The sequence below is a fragment of the Neopsephotus bourkii genome, unplaced genomic scaffold (assembly GCF_033783945.1).
Source record: "Neopsephotus bourkii isolate Nb327-2 ecotype Australia unplaced genomic scaffold, CSIRO-AGI_Nbou_v1 NB_414, whole genome shotgun sequence".
NCBI lineage: Eukaryota > Metazoa > Chordata > Aves > Psittaciformes > Psittacidae > Neopsephotus > Neopsephotus bourkii.
The window spans coordinates 836,806-855,296 of NW_026900918.1; the positions used below are offsets into that span (position 1 = coordinate 836,806).

Sequence of the window (18,491 nt, forward strand, 5' to 3'; positions counted from 1 at the left end):
AATCACAGCTTTCAACTGGAGATTCTAGGGGCTACCCAGTAACAACAGCAGTATCTGCAGCAGTTTCAGAATTTGGAACAAATGCAGAACTTACTCTCTGTCACTATCTGGGCAGCTTGAAAAACCTATGGCTTCTTCTTCACGAATGCTATTAGCACCCAAAATACATAACAGCAAGTGTCAGTTCCTCATATGCCAAGTGAGCTCCAGCACCAGCCGCTATCACTAGACATTCTTGGAGAAGAAGCAACAGAAAAAAGACAGAAACTATTGGTTAGACAGAGGGAGGAGGAGATTATAAAAGAGAGAGTCAAGGACAGATGTTCACATACTCATTTATGCTGCCCTGCTCTTTGCTGCACCAAATACTTGTTCTCCTTCCAAAGGGAAGAGCGGGTCAGTCCTCCTGCACAGCTGTACTTCACCTTTATCTAACAGTTCTGCACTTTCCATATGAGCCATAAATGAAAGAATCACAGAGTATCTCCCTAATGAGCACAAGAATACATGTTCCTGTCTTTCACACTGCCACCTCCTGTGCTCATCAAGATGCCCTCCTGAGCTTAGGTGGTTTCCTTGTAATGCTTATTTCTATTGAAAGTGATTTGCATCCTACTAACCCTTAAACCTGTCATAATGGAATTTGAGAAACCCAAGCTGGATCAACCGATTTTTAATGAAGTCATCTGACAGAACAATGCATGCCAGGAGGTAAACTGCTCTTTTGCTAGAGTTATTCTCAATTACCTGTACGCAGATGTTGGTTTGGGGCTGCAGCTGTGGTGACTCACGTCCAGTGCAAGTGGGTGTATTCACCGGCAGCAGATGCTGGCATTGAAGACATGGTGCCATCTGAAGAAAAAGCCACACCATGTAATGTTATTAAGTTTATCAAGAGGTTTTCAGTATTTCCATGGTTACAGTCTGCAGCAGCAAAGTCACTAGAAACAGAGCAACTGATAGCCACAGCTGCTGGTACGGATCCTTACATAGCTAAGGCTATTGGGAAAATATGGAGACAACTGCAAAGAGTGACTTTACTGACAACTAAAACTAGGCCAGAAAGGTACTAAGTCAGTTTCCACTAAAATTAAAAGCTGCTGTCAATTGTAGGAATCGAAATCCTCCCAATTATGAACCTAATCTAAAGAGGTGGTGAATACTCTCAGTCATCACTTGAAACTACAACACTGCCCCAGACAACACCTCTTTCTGATGAGATGGGGGAAAAATTATACCACTGACTTGTTAGATCAGGTTATTATCTCTTGGGAAGAGCTGAGACAAGACAGTTACAGACATCCCTGTAAAAACTTGGTGCTCTTACATATATGCCCACATCTGCCACCATTCAAGGTTTCAGGCATTTCAGCTTTTCATCTTTTATGGCTGTAACACAAGCAGTAGTTACTAACTACCTGAACTAGTTAGCACTGAAACAAGATGCCTATGCAGGTCCTCAAGATGTTGTGGTATTGAATAAACTCACAGAATCACAGAATTCCAGAGTGGTTTGGGCTACAAGAGACCTTAAAGCTCCTCCCCGTCCAACCCCCTGCCACGGGCAAGGACACCTTCCACTAGAGCACCTTCCTCCAAGACCCATCCAACCTGGCCTTCAACACTGCCAGGGATGAGGCAGCCACAGTTTTTCTGGGCACCCTGTGCCACTGTCCCTCCACCCTCACAGGGAAGAACTCCTTTTTAATATCTAATCTCAATCTCCCCTCTGGCAGCTTAAAGCTATTCCCCCTTGTCCTGTCCCTACATTCCTTCTCCAAAGCCCCTCTCTAGGTTTCTTCTAGCCCCTTTAAGCCCCACAGCTGCTCTAAGGTCCCCCCTTAAGGAACCTTCTCTTCTGCAGGCTGAACAAGCCCAGCTCTCTCAGCCTCTTATGTTTATCTCCTGGGCTCTGGGTGGAGGCCAATGATCCACAGAGGACGTGGATGAGAAATTAATAAAATATACTATACTTTCTCACAGTTTTCTGCAGTCAAACCAAAATGCAACAGTTGAAGAGCTTGATCTTGGAAGCAATCAAGACTGCTACCATGTAGGAAATAACTCATATGCCAGTAATACTGCTTCAATGCATCAAATTAAGAGCAAGTAGAGCTGGTGCATCAAAATACCTGGGTTAATTTTCTACGTTCCTTAACGAAATTTGTTCTCATCAAAATCATCACAAAACGCAAACAAAAGTCTCGAGGCTCAAAGTTTCACATGGACACCTAAGAGAAGTTTTTACCTGGATTCAAAGCTCTTACTCAGACCTGATTTCGTTTCTAGAAGAGCATTTGCGTCTACTTCATGGTTAGCCTTCTCTGGAAGAGGGATTCCAAATGGGACCACCTGAGGAACTGGCACAGAGCCAGCCATCACTTTCTCCACAGTGCTCTTGAAAGAAGAAAAACAAAAAGGCAGACAACAATGTTTCTGAACAGAAGAATGCATTGACAGATACGGTCTTTTCATGGCATTCCTGCCTTCATTTGTTTCTCTTAAAAGAGACAACACCAGGTTCTTTAAAGTGTTATTCATCATGGCATGGTTTTCACATTGGAAAAGAGCAAGGAACCAACAACTATTCCAATTCCAACTTACTCTCCTCTTGCAGAACTGTGAACAAAGCTTGAGATGAGCACTGCTGCTTTCATTTCACTTTGACCTTCCTTGCTTAAGTCTGGTTCCCACCTGAAGCTTTAGCATCATACATCAATGATACCTGATAGGAGTGAGTAACAGGGAAGTCTCTCCACCCTAGTGGCACATTGGAGCCAGCCTCTTGTTCCATTGCAGCCACCTGAATAGATACAAGATGTCCTGCAAAGGGCTAAAGCAAGACAGCCATTGCTTAAGCTTATCTCAGCTTCTGTATTATGAATATACCTATAAACAGGTGCCAGACATGATTTATCATAATTTACAGAGGCATTATCATGTCACACGATTCAAGACTGACAAACTGCATTTGCATACAATAACATTTTGCAATACAAAACGATGGACTCCAGATCTTGGGAACCGATCCGCAGGGCCAGGAAACATGCCTGCGCTGCAAGTGTTTCCTTCTGTAAGCAACCCTTTAATCCTCCAGACACACCTCTTACACTGCTCAGCAATGCAGACAGCACTGATTCAGCACAGCAGGGGTTCCTCAGTCTGTGCTCTGTCTGGGGCTATGCTGAGAGAAGCCACAGCACTGTCTGCAGGTGCCCATCTCCTTGGCTGGGTTGCCCCAGAGCAGTGGTTCAGGACAGGGGAAGTTCTCAGCCAAACTCTCTTGGGCTGCACACACACGGTGTGCACAGGACACACAAGAGGGGGGGCTCAGATCTTTACCTGATGGGAAGGGGCAGCGAGCAGCTTTCCTCAAGGAGCTGCCTGCTCCTGGCACCCCTGCACCAAAAACACAGGACCTCGGTTCAGCCTCCAGAGAGCCCAGCCCTGCTGGGACACAATGGTCCTGCCGCCATGCCCAGCCCCTGCCCCAGCGTGGGCTATAAGACTGCCGAATCAAATGGCAGTGATGCACTGCAGAGGACACCAAAGGGGTGACACAGATCAGGAGAAAGGGAACCGACTGGCAGATTTAGAGGCAAAAAGAGTGGCAGAAGAAGGAGAGGTAAACCTATTGGCCGTAAGAGCAGATGGAAAGATAGGAAGTGTTAATCCTGAAATTTCTGCTTCGAAGGAAGATTTAAAACTAGCTCAGGATTTAAATGCACAACTTCAAGATAAAATGCATGGGAATCTCAAGTAGGAATCTATAGTGGGAATCTTCAATAAGACTCATCTTAATTCTTGCTTCCTTAAACACTGATGGGAAAATAATGTAACTTCTCAGCACTGGTGGAAAGACAAATGAAAGTTATCTTACGTCTGTGTAAACTGAGACTGAACATTTTACAGCGCCTTCTCTTGTTGCCCCGTTGAGTTTGGCTTTGAGCCTTACAATAAATAATTCAATACCTGGAAAAAGTTCTTTGACACATACTAGTGAAGGGATTTTCAAAATATTCACTGCTGTGAAGCAGGATTTATTTTCTCCCAGTATGTTTTTGAGGCTTTGGCTACTTTTTTCCAGTTGTTGGACTGGGAGGGGCATGGGAAATGAAGTTCATTGAAGGTGATTCAATAAAAAGCTGAAGCAGATATTCGTAGAACAGCTTAGGTTTAAGAGTCCTGTGCTGAGATTTTTGATCCTAATTATGGATTGAGCTGTTCAGTTCTGTGGAAGGCCACTTACTGTATAGTATTAAAGTTTTTATGCTTTGTAGAAAGAAAAGGAACAGCTGTTTGCTCCATCCAGTCCCTTGTTATCAGTCACTGGACTACAGGGTATGACTTTGTTTCTCCTTCTTAAATCTTTCCTCGTGCTTCTGTTTCACTGTTTGTAAACTAAATGTGGTGGTGTAAGGCTGCAGGAGGACTGACTCCAGCTCAGTTGTTAAATCAGTCTTCTATACATTGCTAACTTGGACCAGCACATTAATTGTGAGGTTGTTGGCAGTCTAGAATATGCAGGACTTTTGGTTTCCCCCTGCCTCCCCAGAGAACTTACTGTGGTCCTGAAGGTTAGGTAAGTCAAGCTCATTGTTAGGGGAAACTTGGTTACACAGAATCAGTGTTTCCTTCTCAGGTAGTCCACAGCTTCAGAGCTGTCAATAAAGGGCATTAAAAAAGTGAGGGCAGTTAGAAGTATATGCTGTCCCACTCGTTATAAATGATAAGCAAATAGGCATTAGATATAGTCACTCTCATTTTTGTATATAACTTGGTTGTAATTGCACTTCATCCCACGTAACCCAAAGTCTTCATTGTTCTAAAAAGGTATGCTGTGTGTCAGCATCAAGACATACATTATTTTTGTTACTTTTCTGTGACTTTCAGGTGGTATTTACAAATTGTATTAAATTGTAATAACTTCAATTACTTGAGGAGTTGTCTGGATCCTCAGTGTTGAATTTGGCATGCATAGTGCAAGAGCAACTTACTGTTCATGGTTTCATGGGGTTCAGGTTTTGACAATTACAATGTGTGCTTCTGCAAAGACTTTGCGTTTCATTCTGTGCATGTATTTGCATTGGTTTGTTGTTTTTTTTTTTGTTTCATTTGGTTTTGGGTTGTTTTTTTTTAGTATATATATTGCTGTAGTATTTTTTGAAACAATTTCTCCTATTTGTGGCAGACAATGTTTTAAAACACTAGTTAATAGCAATGGTAAAGGATAGTAGTAATTCCTATCAGATGTTGTGGACATCATTTCAGTTTTACAAAAAGCTTTAAATGACCCTAAACTGACAGTGTGTGTCCGTGGCATTCGAGGAACGATAACTTTGTAGATTGAAAATCATCTTACTTTTACCTAAAAGTGCCTTTTCCTTTCCTGTCTTTTCCTTTCTTGAAAAAGAACAGATGTTCTTTTTCATTAATTGATATATGAGCGACTTTGCCAGTTTCTTAGGGCATCATTTCCTAAGCTCAAATAGGTCTATATTTGACTCCTCCTTCGAAGGGAGTAACAGAATGTAACCATAACACCTTCTCCAATCCCACACTGTAATTAAATTGTAATTAAATACATATTTATAAAATATATCTATATAAAAATTGTAATTAAAAATAAAAAAAAACTGTAATGCTTTTTGTAACTGTTTCATCAACTATCCATGTCAGGGAAATATGAATCACAGGGGAACTTCATCTGTGTTGTTTCAACTGCCTGCTTCAAAGTTTGGTTTGAATGTCTGTCATAAACCCAGGGAAGTTCTTTGCTTCCTCCACATGATCATCAAGCAGCTTCTGTCTTGAAAATAATGAAGAGGCCCTCAGAAAGAAACTTGTGTTTCAGAAGTCTTTTGTACCAAAGCTGGATACCTGCTTAGCAAATGATTCACATTTCTTTATCCTTTCCAATACATTCATCCAAGTCACTGATGCTGACACTGATTAGCAGATTATAATTAGCATTTTCAGATTGGTAGCTGGAAAAGGACATCTCTTTTTGACAAATGCCTTCCCAATGACTGGCTATGCAAATACCATTTTTTCTGGCAGCCATGAATACTGCTTTTGCGTGCTCTATACTCCCAGTTTGACTTTTGGTGTTGTAACCTTGCATTCTGAGAACTGAATGTGAGTGGATCACATTCTGTAGTAAGATTACGAGTCGAATCTTAGTCTAGCTAATCATCATCTGTTAATATTATCTCCCGTTCAGATGGTGGGGCTGTAGTGCAAGAAAGGAGCTCATGACAGGAAAATCAAGGGTAGAAGGACTATGAGGAAGATGTTAGAAGAAAGCTCCCCAAGAGCTGTGGAGACAGTAGTTTATAAGTGTGAAGTGGACTTCCCCTTCAAATACGCTGTGGATCTCAGATTCACCAGTGCTTGGCTTAGGCTCTGAAGCCTAAAGGGGGGGAATGGTCAGAAGGGGGCTGCAAGAGTGAAGAATCAAAGACATTTCTGGGAGAGTGTTCTGGGGCTCTTCATAGCAAAACATGTCTGACTTGCACTGCTGCTGATTTGTAGTTTTTAGTACAGTTAAGGCAGAGCTTAGTTAAAAACACGCAATCAAATGACAGCAAGTAAATATGCACAGTGGCTTAATACACAGGTGCAGATGAAATTGCTTGTGTTGCTAAGTGAATTAGAGAGTGGGATTTGTAATGCTAGTTCTAGAGTAAGCACTTCAGTGTGAAGCTAATGTGTTAATGATTTTGTGCCTCAGAATAAAGCTAATTAGCACACCTCTGGTAAAAGTTTTCCAGACTACCAGTGGCAGTTTTCCACTACCAGTGTCGTGGTCATTTCAGACTGGACAAAAATCATAATGGCACCCAATGGAGACATTTTGAATAGATCACTAATTTGCTCTCTGTTTGACAACACTCCAAAGCAAATCATAGAAAAGTATCAGCTCATACTGCCTTACTGGGTGAAAGCATCTGCAAACTGCCTGGGTTTTCCTCATGCCCCTCTTGGCAGCAGTACTGAGGTGGGATGTGCCAGGATGCATGGTATTTCATGTGAAGTTTGTAGTGATGACTGTAGTACTAACTTAGCACCTTGATGAAATGAACATCATTTGCATTAAGACTAGACATTTCTTTTTGTGTAGATGAAGGAGGTGTAACTGTGGATGATAATTACACTAGGAGAGCAGCGCAATATCCCTTGGCCATATATTTCTCCCATATTTCTCCAACCTGTGAATTAAGGTTGAGACTCTTGAGCTTATCTGCTCTGACTGTGGACCTTTGCATTTTATTATCTGTTCTTATCTATGTATACGTGTCAGTTTCTGATCACGAAGATGTCTTTTCTGCACACATTACACCCAGTAATTCTGGCCATGTAAAACTGCTGGGGCTCAGTGGTGCATGGAAACCACTTCCCAAAAGCCTTCAAGGTCTCCACTTCTAAAATAGGTTGTTGGTGGTGATTTTCTTTCACAAAGATTCTGTTGAAGAGTTACACACTTCTATACTGAGTGAAGACACTGAAGACAAGCTACAAAAGTAGTCTTACTTTGCTTTCTGTTGCAGTGCTAAGCGTAAAGGTGTTACAAACTCCAACTTACTTGTTCTGTGCTGGAAACAGCAATTCTGTTATGGGAAGAGGAGAACGGTCAATACTTTGCTCCTCTCAGTGCTTTCATTTAACTTCCAGCTCTGCCTTTTAAACTTCAGTTTAACTCTACAGTTACATTCAACCTGCTTCTTCAGTGGGTTTAACTACGGGGTTCTGTCCTTGAATTTGCAGAGGACTTTGTCTGTTGCAGATTTATGTTGGAGTTTGTTGGGGTTCTTTTCTGCCTGAATTTTATTTTTCCTTTTAAATAACAATTCAAACTCCTCCTTGTATTTTACAGTTTTTCTATTACGAAGAAGAAATAATTTTCCCTACCCTATAAGTTTCAGGTGAGACCGGTGAAGGACCCACATAAACTGCTGAAAAGCACTCTTGCTGTGGTCAAAACCCCCACCTTTATCTGGAACAGAGCAAATAAGCAAAAAAGAAAAAAGAAGGAATTTCTCTCCAGTCTCACAGCAGATACTGTAACAGTATTTTTAAATGACCCAATGGCTGACATGCCATGGTCAAATGACAGGGATTAAAACTACTTTTAAAGGCTTAAGATCACCAAGATACACAAGGGAATTTGCTTTCGTAATTTAATGGGGTAACGTCCCTGCCAAACACTGGTATACTTTGATTAATAGCTAGAGAATTTAGGTTCTTTGGACACTAAAAAAAAAAATCCCATGTTTTCTTAATATAATTAAATTGTAATCCTTAAAACCTTTGCATGTGGCTTGCACACGGATAACGTGTAGTGAATCAGAGAACCTATTGGGTGGGGCGAATTATCTGTCAAACAGTAATAAATGCTTGGGTTTAAAATTCAAGGGTTTTTATTTTGACAGTATACTGACTGTAATAAATGGCATTGACCATGTCATTTCACTCTGTGCTGAAAGCATTTATAACATAATGCATTATTACTGCTAAATGGGGGATTTGAAGGTATTTGCAGTAAGTGTAGGGTGGCAGCCCCCCAGGCTGCCTCTCAGGCACTCATTTTGAACAATCCAGTCTAGACTTGGAGATGATACAGCAAACTTTTCCTTAGAGAGCTCCTCAGGACTTCAAAAGTATAACTGTGGGAAAGAATACTCAACCGTTGATCTAACAGTGTAGTCCTGTAAAGCAGCAGTGGGCTGTAAATTGGTAGGCTGCAGTAAGATTGCAGGATCTAGTCCTTAGATATTTTGCTTTCTTAACCTGAAAATAAGGGTACATGTATCCAGTAGCCCTGTTTAATAGCTGAAGTCCAGCTGCCTTAGACCTAATGATCCGGAAGTGTCTTACTGATGTCCAGTGGACAGATGATAAAAGATGTTTGTACACTGCCATGCAGGCACGTCTCATCTCTGCCATGAAAGATGCTGCTGATATGCACAAACAGCAATGTCTGATACTTGACCTTTTGGAAGACTACAGTAGATATGACAAAATGTTGCCTGCTGCCCTGCTGAAGCAATTCACCATGTGAAATAAAACAAGATGCACTGTGTTTAACAGAACGGTGTTAGCCACAAAGTTTGTGTGTGTGTATATGTGTATGTACACACATGGAGTCATATATATTAACTACATATGTTTGGGGTGAAAATATCATTGTTCATATTCTCTGACCTTTAAATGCAGAAGATAGAACCAGGTTTTCTAACATTTTGAAACTGATAATAGAAATTCACTAAGGCAAAGAAGCTACATATTAAGACAAAGAAGCTTGAAGAAAAACCATAAAAATTGTAAGGTCAGTTAATTAAGCAACTTTTGTTACTGCTTATCTAGGTCAAAGCCAACAGGGACTGATTATGTGCTAAAGATGAAGATGTGTATCAGTTAGGGCTGCTGCAGTGATTTGGGAAACTGCCGTGGAAGTACTGCTCATACTCCAAGAGAAAGAAATGGTAAAAAAGTTCAACCTAGAGGAAGACTGAGCCTTCATCCTCACGATCACCATCCCCCATCCACCACCAGGGGACAGTGCGCATGCTCAAGGAGGAGTGTCAGAGCTCCAAAAAGGACCCCTGCTCTTCTGGGGTATCTAATGAACAAGTCCATCTACTAACGTGAATTCGTGACCAGCTGGGCAATGAGCATGCGTGTTAGGAGCAGCGATCCCCCACGCGCCCAGCCTGAATAAACGAATATCTACTTAATAGTTACACTGACTATCGAGTTTCTTTATGATGCTTTTCTCGGCACCACTTGGCAAGAACTATTAAGGTGTCCCAAAGTGAACTGCTTTCATTGTAACATTAAAAATCACAGCCACAGGTCAAAAAGACCTGGCTCAGGTGAAGACCCCTCCTCTGAGCACGCACAGTGATTAGAAGGCATGGTACGGTAAATATTATATGCAGGTTACAACCAATCCTTTTACCTTTTGTGTCTCAGTGTAACGAGGAGCCGGCACTGGTGTGCCTGATGCGTGGAACAGCCCCCGAGCGCCCCAGCCTGAATAACCGCGGGATCTCTCGTGCTGTGGTTTTCCTGCACGCCGGGCACGGATCCGCTTTTCGAACACGCTCCCCCCCCCCCATATCTCAAGAGGCATCCCAGGGCCGACCGGGCGCTCCCTAGGGCTGAATCCGCCCGGAGCCGCAGCAAGGCGGGGGCGTGGCCGGGAACGGGAACCGGAACCGGAATGGGAACAGAGAGAGTTCAGGATGACCGCCCCTTCCCGCTTGCCTCGGTTGTGCTCGGCTGTGGTCGGCTGTGCTCGGCTGTGTTCGCCTCGGCTGGGCTGGGTTCGGCAAAGTTCCGCTCGGCAGCTGAGGGGAGAGTCCAAGGCAGGTTCAGCCCCCCCCGGCTGCCCCGCCCCGGGCACTGGCGGGGCTTCAGGTTTCCGTAGGCGCGGATGGGGCAGCCACAGCTGTGCCAGCGCCTCAGCACCCTGACAGGGAAGAGTTGACTCCTTAGATCCAGCCTGAACTTCCCCTGTTTCGGTCTGAACCCACCACCCCGTGTCCTATGGCTACAGTCCCGAGGAAGAGTCCCTCTCCAGCATCCCTGTAGCCCCTTTCAGGTACACTGCCCCCATCCCTGGCAGTGCTCAAGGCCAGGTTGGACACAGGGGCTTGGAGCAAGCTGCTCCAGTGGAAGGGGTCCCTGCCCATGGCAGGGGCTGGAACTGGAGGAGCTTTAAGGTCCCTTCCAACCCAAACCAGTCTGGGATTCTCTTATCTCACCTTCAATAATGTGCTTCAGCAAGCGGTTCCTTGTGCATCCCAGCTCCCCAGTTTGGGCATGGAGAGCTGGGGCAAGAGCTGGCCTGGGACTAACACACTTCGCTTTTCGGGACAGCGTGGGGCAGCCTGTTCCCACCCAGCCAGGGCAGTGGCATGCGAAGCACTCGCCCTCCTGATGCTCCTGGTAAAGAAGCAACAGCTGCAGGGGCCCTTCTGCTGCCTGGGGAGCTGGGACAGCACCAGCAGCCAGGCCGGGAGCTAAATTTAAACGCATGGGTTGTGTGTTTGTACAGCCCCCACTGTGTCCCTGGTGCAGAGAGCTCTGTACCGGTGCTGCAGGAAGGGGGATCCAGAGGAGCTCCAGCTCCTGGGACCCAGGGAAGGGGGGCTCAGCCGTGGGGCAGGAGGGGCAGGAACAGCTAGGAAAGGAACACCATGGAGCCTGCTTCTCCCCAGGATGATGTGAAGAAGAGGCAACAGAAGGAGAAGTCCAAGAAGCCGGTGCCACCAGTGGCCCCACGGCCAGCCCGAGCTCTGTTCTGCTTAACCCTGCAAAACCCGCTGCGGAAGGCATGCATCAGCATTGTGGAGTGGAAGTATCCTTCTGCTTGTGAGGGCTTGGAAGCAGCACTCCTGTCGGGGGGAAGCTGGGGCTGAGGAGCAGGTTAGGCCATGGGGACCTTCAGTGGGGTGCTGTGGGGAAAGGCTGAGTGGCAAAAGGGGCTTGAGGGAGTGAATGTGTTCTGTGCTGGCTGGAGCTGTGCTGGAGCCCTAGGGAGGGGAGAGGGTTTAGGTGTGAGGAGGGGGTACAGTGTCCATCCCAGCATGAGGATAGGGCCATGCAGAGGAAGGGGGGCCTGGCTGGGGCAGTGGGAGCTGAGGATGGAGCTGGGGACAACCAGCTGCCCCAGGGGAGAGCTTTTGGATGGGTACTGAGACCACGGTGAGCTGTGGGATGGCTCTTTGTGCATGTCACTAGTGATCCCAGAGCTGCTCCCTGTCCTGGGGAGGCTGGACAGCATTCCCTGAATCCTGGTGACACCACTGTCCTCTCAGCTTCCCTTTTCCAAGCCCTCCCTGGCACTGCGGTCACAGGTGAAGGCTTTGTGAGTGATGCTCTTCGGAGGGACAGTATCTCTCTGTGCCTCTGGCTCAGTTTAGGGATGGGGTTTGGGTGGTTGCTCTTTCATTAGCATCTTTTCACTGGGGTGTTGTAGAAATACCAAAATGTCACCCTTCTGCCACCCAGTCAGGCACTGGTTTATGCCATTAGATACTGCTTTGTTAACCTGTATTTTATGGAAGGGAAGAAGATGGGAGACGAAACATTTCGCTTTGCCTTCAGGAAAACATTTGGGCTTAAGGAAGAAAAATGGAATTTAGAGGTGTTTCCAGCAAATCCTGTTCTTCCACCCCGACTTTTCTCATTTCAGTTGCTGAACCTATCTGCATGTTCATGGCTGGATCATCCCAGCCCTGGCCAGGCTTTGCTCCTTTCAGGCTGGCTGTGTTGCTGGACATGTATGCAGCCATGGAAGCACCAAACTCATGTCCCTACACTGCCAGAGATGACATCCTGTTGAAAGCCTGGGGTGCCCATTTGCAGGGTCTCAGGACATGCTCACGCTTGTGGTGGTGCTGTGCTGGTCATGGAGTTTGAGCCCTTGTTTCTTCACTGCAAAGGGTCTCTCTGTCCTTAGAGAAGAGGGAGCAGAGCTAAGATGAGTGAATTCTCTGTCTCTGCTTCTGTGGCTTGAAGTCTGGTTTGTTCTACAGGCACAAGGAAGGCTCTGTACCTTAATAATCTGTGTCTGTGCCTTAAATAGGTGCTGAGTAGGGAAGAAATTTCCGCATACACCCTAGTGCCAGGGAAAAAGCTGGAAATAGGGCTTGCATCTCCCAACATGCTCAAACACATTCCTCATCCTGAGTCAACACATGCCAGAGAGTGTGCGTAGCACTGTGCGGGTCTTTGTTTCCCACACTGGTGGCCTGGAAGGAGAATATGGAAGGGAGAGGTTGAGTGTCTCACCAGGAAGGGTGCAGGTGCAGGGGATCCTGACCTTGGCAGACAAATGATCCAGGGCGTTGGGTTTCTCCAGTGCCTGCTGTATTTATACCCACATGCACCAAGCTGGCCTCATCTCATTCAGGGATCAGGGTTTGCAAGGCATGACGGGGTCGTTCCAGTTCCTGTGGTCTTCAGGCAAGCTGCCAAGGAGAGATTAGCTGTGAGCATTTCTGTGGGTATCTGGGGTCAATATGGCAGGAGATGTTCCTGCTCCTTGGGCTCATCTTTGCTGTGCAACTTCTGTTGGAGCACAAAGCTGAGCCACATGAGTGGGACAGGATCTTGTCCAAGCAGTTGGAGAGTGGAGAGTATCACTGCACTCAGCCTGGGGTGGGTGAAGGTCAGGCTGGCTTGAAGCAGAGGGGGGTTTATGCTGAAATTTGCTCACATCTCAAGCCCCACATTTGTTAGCACAAGGAAATCTGGGTGCTCTGCAGGTTGGTGGGTGTTGTGTCCTCAGTAGCTAGCCCAGCAAGTTGATGGGATATGTCTAGCTTTCTGGTCTCCCTCCTGGTATGTCAGGGTGTTTTGCAGTGTGGAGGACTTCAAGGGAAATGAATGGGGGGTTGGAGGACCCTGGAGGACCACAGAGATGCAAGGTGCTGAGGAGGTCATTCCTGCTGCAGGGCAGATGTTGGTACCCTTGGATGCTGGAGAGGAAGTAGTGAGATTGCAGGGTAAGGAGATGTGGAGGATGCTGCTCAGAGGCAGCAGTACCATCCACAGTGACACTACATGCCTCTTTATCTGTCCCACTGCATTTCCACCTACTAACAGTGCCAGACTCACAAATAACAAGCTTATTTCAGCTCCAGTTACAAGACAGGTCACCCTTCAAGGAGGGTTCATCTCATCCTGTTGGAGCAGGCAGGGAAGCCTCTAACTCCTGAGCTCTGCCCTGTTACCTGCAACAGCTTTTCCAGCTGACTTTAATTTTAAAGTGTCATCAAGTTGATGGATAGAAGTGTCCAGAAAAGGCGAATTAACCTGTAACTGACTGCACTCAGCCAGTGTGGAGACAGGATGCCCTAGGTGTCCTGTGATACTGGTTTGGATAGTGGAATGGCCACCAAGCTCAAGGCAGGGCTCGGCATAGTTATCTGGAAAGCTGAGCTAAGGAGTTGGTTAAACATGGTGTAAGGAAGTGTCAGCATGGCTGCAGGGACCCTCTGCTGGGGAGAAGTGGGAGGGCTGTGCTGGTGGCATTAATCTACATGGTTGTGCCCTGAATGTCCCCACAGAGCATGTCCCTGGGAGCTGTTCTCCTTTGGAAGATCTGCCCAAAGGGAGATGGGGGTGTTGGGAAATCCTTGTCCTGGAACCTCCTTACCTGCTGGGTGAGAATTATAACTTTGCCTTTGGTGGCAGGTTGGTCATTACAGGGAGGAGAGATCTCTGAACAGTTGATGAGGGTAGATGCTGGCTGTGCTCACAGTGGGGGTGTTTTCAGGTAGGACTGGAGAGCAGAAGGGGCTGGAGGAGAATGTGCTGATTTATGTCACTGTTTATTCCTTTACTCTGCAGGTGGGTCTGGCCCAATGGGCAGCTGCACCAACATTTTCATTTCCTCCATCTGCTCTTAGTGTCAGTGGCTTCCAGGGGTACTGGCAAGGTGAGAAGATCAGGATAACTGGGATGTACTTGTCAGGAAACATTACTGGCCAGGAAACTTTAAGATTGTGACCAAAGTGTTTCATGGAGGTTTTTGCCTCATGCTGTGACTGTGGCAGTATGAGGCCACTAAATGAGTGAAAAATACCCCTTTGCTCATAGGTGTGTGCATAGCTGCATGGTGTGGTGGCTACACACAAGCACTTCAGAGCTGTAGCAGGGCCTGGATGTGACCAGCATAAGATGGAGCTCGGGCTGAGCACTGTGGTAACTTGCAGCCCGTGGCACTCCTGAGGAGAGTTACTCAACAGTCACCCTCACAGAGAACAGAGGGAGCCAGGGCCAGCGCTCTGCAAAGGGTGATGCTTTGCTAAAGTGTCTGCATTACACAAGAAGGTCCTCACCCTTCAGGATGATCTGCTGAAGGATGAGGAGGGGGGCATTACCAGCTCTCCCATCCCCTTGTTTCTCTGCTGCAGTCTTTTGATTGATGCCCCCTTCCCATATGTCCTATGACAAAGCTGCCCCTCTCCGGAAGCCGTGTGCTGAGTGTCCAGGCCCTGCATCTCATCAAGCTCATTGCCTCCTTCCCTTGGGACCCAAGACATGGGCAGCAACTGAGGACGTGCAGAGGGGGTAGTCTGACTGCTCCCTCTGGAACCCAGGGGGAGGTTGTTTCCCCATAGCCAGTGAGGTTTCCCCATACGTACCCAGACAGAACAGGGCTTTTTTTCCCTGTCTTCACTCCTTAATGCTTCCTCTTAGACCCTTCGAGATCATCATCCTCCTGACCATATTTGCCAACTGTGTTGCACTGGCCATCTACCTGCCGATGCCTGAAGATGACACCAACATTGCCAACTCCAGCCTGGTAAGACACAACCCTTCCAACTGTGCTGCTGGATAGCCAAGTGCTCAGCTCTGAGGGCTCTGCAGAGCTGGTCACTGTACAGCCTAGCATCATAGAATCCCAGACTGGTTTACATTGGAAGGGACCTCAAAGCTCATCCAGTTCCAACCCCCTGCCACATGCAGGGACACCTTCCACTAGAGCAGCTTGCTCCCAGCACTGGCCAGCCTGGCCTTGAACACTACCAGGGATGGGGTATCAAGATGGTACTACCTGTTGTAGGGGCATTTGCTGCTGCCCCTTGGGGTGTATTGAGGCATCGTTGGTCTAGTGAGAGATGCTGCAAAGTCAGAGGGAGGTAGAGTGCTGGAGAAACCACTGCAAAATCCAGTTTCAGATGTGCTCAAACCACCCCTAGGTTGAGATCAAAGGCAGCAGATTGGAATGTGAAGTACACAGGAAGGAAGAACTGATGCCAAAAAACAACAAATTCCCTTGATATGGTGACACTTGCAAAAGGAAACATCCTGTTTCAGAGAGGCTCAAATGGTTTGTTTCAGCAGGACTGGAACAAAATTTTTTGACTTTTCATTTCCAAACTGTATTTTAATTTTGGTGCTTCTTATTTAAGAGGGGAAACTTCATCCTTTTTAAGCAGAAAGTTTGCTGGCTTTCCTATCAGTTATTCCATTTTTTTGCCTGTTGCTTTTCCTTGGAACAAGATGTTTTGATGTAATCCAAATCAACCTGTTGCACTGTTTTTATTTTGCCACTCCTTTTCCCTCTTCAGATCCCCACTGTGGTTCAATCCACATTGATTTCCATTGGGAGTTTGAGGTTAGTGTCTGAATCCATGTGACTCCTCAGTGGTGGGGTGAGAGGTGTGTGCAGGTATTGCTGGTGACTTGTGACTTAAAAGAAGTACCTCTCTGGTTTTTTGCCTGTTCTTTAGAGACTGCAGGGAAAGATGTTAAAGCAAAGAATCTGAGATGCAAAATACAAAGGTTTTACTTGTGATTTTCAGCTCCTTGAGCCACTTTGATCTCTTTCCCTCAACAGTCTTTTAGTGGCAGTGAAGATAGTTTTTACTTCTCGTTTCATTGGAAAAAGAAGGGGGATCACTGTTGGCAGTGTGTTGTTAGGGCTTTTAGAGCTAAAACCAAATAGGTCCACAGATGACCTATAATTCCCTCCCACAGAGGAGGGGAATTAAACATACCCACAGAGAGTTAATTCCTGGGGTGTTCACTCAGCCTCTGGTGTGCTGGGTTTGGTTTCTTCCCTGGCAAGGGGGCACAGCGGGGTTTGAAGGGTGCAGTTATCCCTAAACAAGCAAAGAAAAAACAACTTGAGCAGGTTGAGCATGGAAAGCAGGAGGTGAGGACAGCAGGGATGGAGGCTTCTCACTGGGAGGGAGTTTGGGATTTGGCTGAGACCAGGATGCAAGGGCAGAGCTGCAGCATGTGGCAGTGTGGCATGACAGGGAGGCAACCTGGCAGCAATTTGCCTTGTGGTGCTACCAGACAGGGAATGATGCTGTCCAGAAAGGACCCATTGATAGGAGACAGGCGGGTGTGAGCTGCGTAATGTCATATATAAATGGAATTGCATCTTATTTATATTCATTAGATTATTTCGGCTGTGTCCTATTGGGGGATTTTTCATCCTGTTGCCACGCCAACAGCCCTTTGGATCAGGAGCCTCGCAGCCTGAGGCTTCTGTTCTTTCATCCCTGCTCTGCATGTTGCTGCCATCATGTTCTGGTGGCTTTGCAGGAGCAATCCCAGCTCAGAACTGAGCCAGAGCCCCATCATCTTGTGCTTTGGGCTCTGCATGGAACCTGCAAATAGTGCAGCAAAGGCTTGTTGGAGATGCTGCAATGCATTTCGTCTCTCCCTGTCACTTTTGTAGTTGCCTCTTTTCATTGCCCAGTTCTCTCTGGAGAGAATTGAGTTTATCTGCTAAGGACATTGAAATTGTTGAAGAGGGGAAACTGAGTCAGAGCGCTTTGGCCAGGCTGGGAGGCTTTATTCAAGTCCCACTCCTGCTGTTACCTGTGAGGAGACACTGGAGACATCCCAGAATGGTTTGGGTTGGAAGGGACCTTAAAGCTTATCCAGCTTCACCCCCCTGCCATGGGCAGGGACCCCTTCCACTGGAGCAGCTTGCTCCAAGCCCCATCTAACCTGGATGTGGGGCTCATTCTGGAGAGCCCTGTGTGACTGTGGGCCCTGGAAGCTGACACTGCCGAGCAGGCTGGAGCTGTATCCTGTCACATTGCTTTGGCATGGCGCACGTTGTTATTCCTGCTGCTCCGTGGCTCACTCAGCACTCGCAGGTCAAGTTACTCTGTGTCCCCTAACATGGTTGAAGCATATGTGTGTGTAGCAGCCTATTGTGTTATAAAGACCTCCATCTTTTTATAGTGGCTTTTTGAAGACTGGGCTGTTCCCACACCCAATCCCAGATCTACCAGGCAGCCTTGCCTCCCTTCACTGATCAGCCTCCCACCAGGGGAAGAAAGCTGGGGGTGATGTGGCTGCCCTGGCAGTGTTCAAGGCCAGGTTGGACAGAGGGGCTTGGAGTAACCCGCTGTAAGTGTCCTTGCCTGTGGCAGGGGTTGGAACAGGATGAGCTTTAAGGGCCCTTCAAACCAAACCACTCCATGATTCTACGATGCTCAAATCAACCTGGGCATATGAAGTGGGTCTGCACCATGTGCAGGACATGCAGTTCTTGACCTGGTATAAAGTCTGCCGGGACAAAATATCCTGTAATTTCTTTCTGTTGGTATCTGGAGGTGGCAGCAAGTTTTCAGTGGGCTCTACCATGTCTCCTGCATTTACAGCACGGGAGATACCCCACCACAACACTGGCTGCTGGTGTGGCTCTGGAGTGCCTCTGTACATGAAATGATCCTCACAATAGTTGTATTTTCGTGTGGGGGATTGCAAGGATAGGCTTTTGGGAACAGACTAGGGGGGATCTGTCACTGATAAGTGGGGGAGAGTAGTGTTGAGTTGCCTTTGCTAAAACCTTGAAAACAAAGCCCTGATAACATCGATAACCACAATACTTAGCTCTCAGCTTTTACCATTGCTGCTTTCATATCCAGCAAGGAACTGGCACTGTTATGGGTGACAGTCATACAGGGACACTTGGCATGGCCACTGTTTTCCAATGTGGTAAT

At 46.6% G+C, this 18,491-nt stretch overlaps 1 protein-coding gene and 1 long non-coding RNA gene across 4 annotated transcripts in view; one reads left to right on the forward strand and one right to left on the reverse strand.

Moving 5' to 3' along the window:
* Window positions 1-780: 780 nt before the first annotated feature.
* On the reverse strand, window positions 781-2,890 carry LOC133210245 (uncharacterized). Its single transcript, XR_009724892.1, has 3 exons — window positions 2,605-2,890; window positions 2,249-2,397; window positions 781-852 (listed from the first exon to the last, which is right to left on the reverse strand). It is a non-coding gene; the product is annotated as an uncharacterized LOC133210245 (long non-coding RNA).
* Window positions 2,891-11,010: 8,120 nt separating this feature from the next.
* Window positions 11,011-18,491, forward strand: part of CACNA1S (calcium voltage-gated channel subunit alpha1 S) — a 41,614-nt gene continuing 34,133 nt past the window's right edge. For 2 of the 3 annotated variants that reach the window (XM_061349407.1, XM_061349408.1), the window contains exons 1-2: window positions 11,011-11,365; window positions 15,217-15,322. In XM_061349407.1, coding sequence (XP_061205391.1) covers window positions 11,205-11,365; window positions 15,217-15,322 — 267 coding nt within the window. In that variant the 5' untranslated portion in view covers window positions 11,011-11,204. The remainder of the gene's footprint in view (window positions 11,366-15,216; window positions 15,323-18,491) is intronic. The other variant, XM_061349410.1, reaches the window with a different exon arrangement.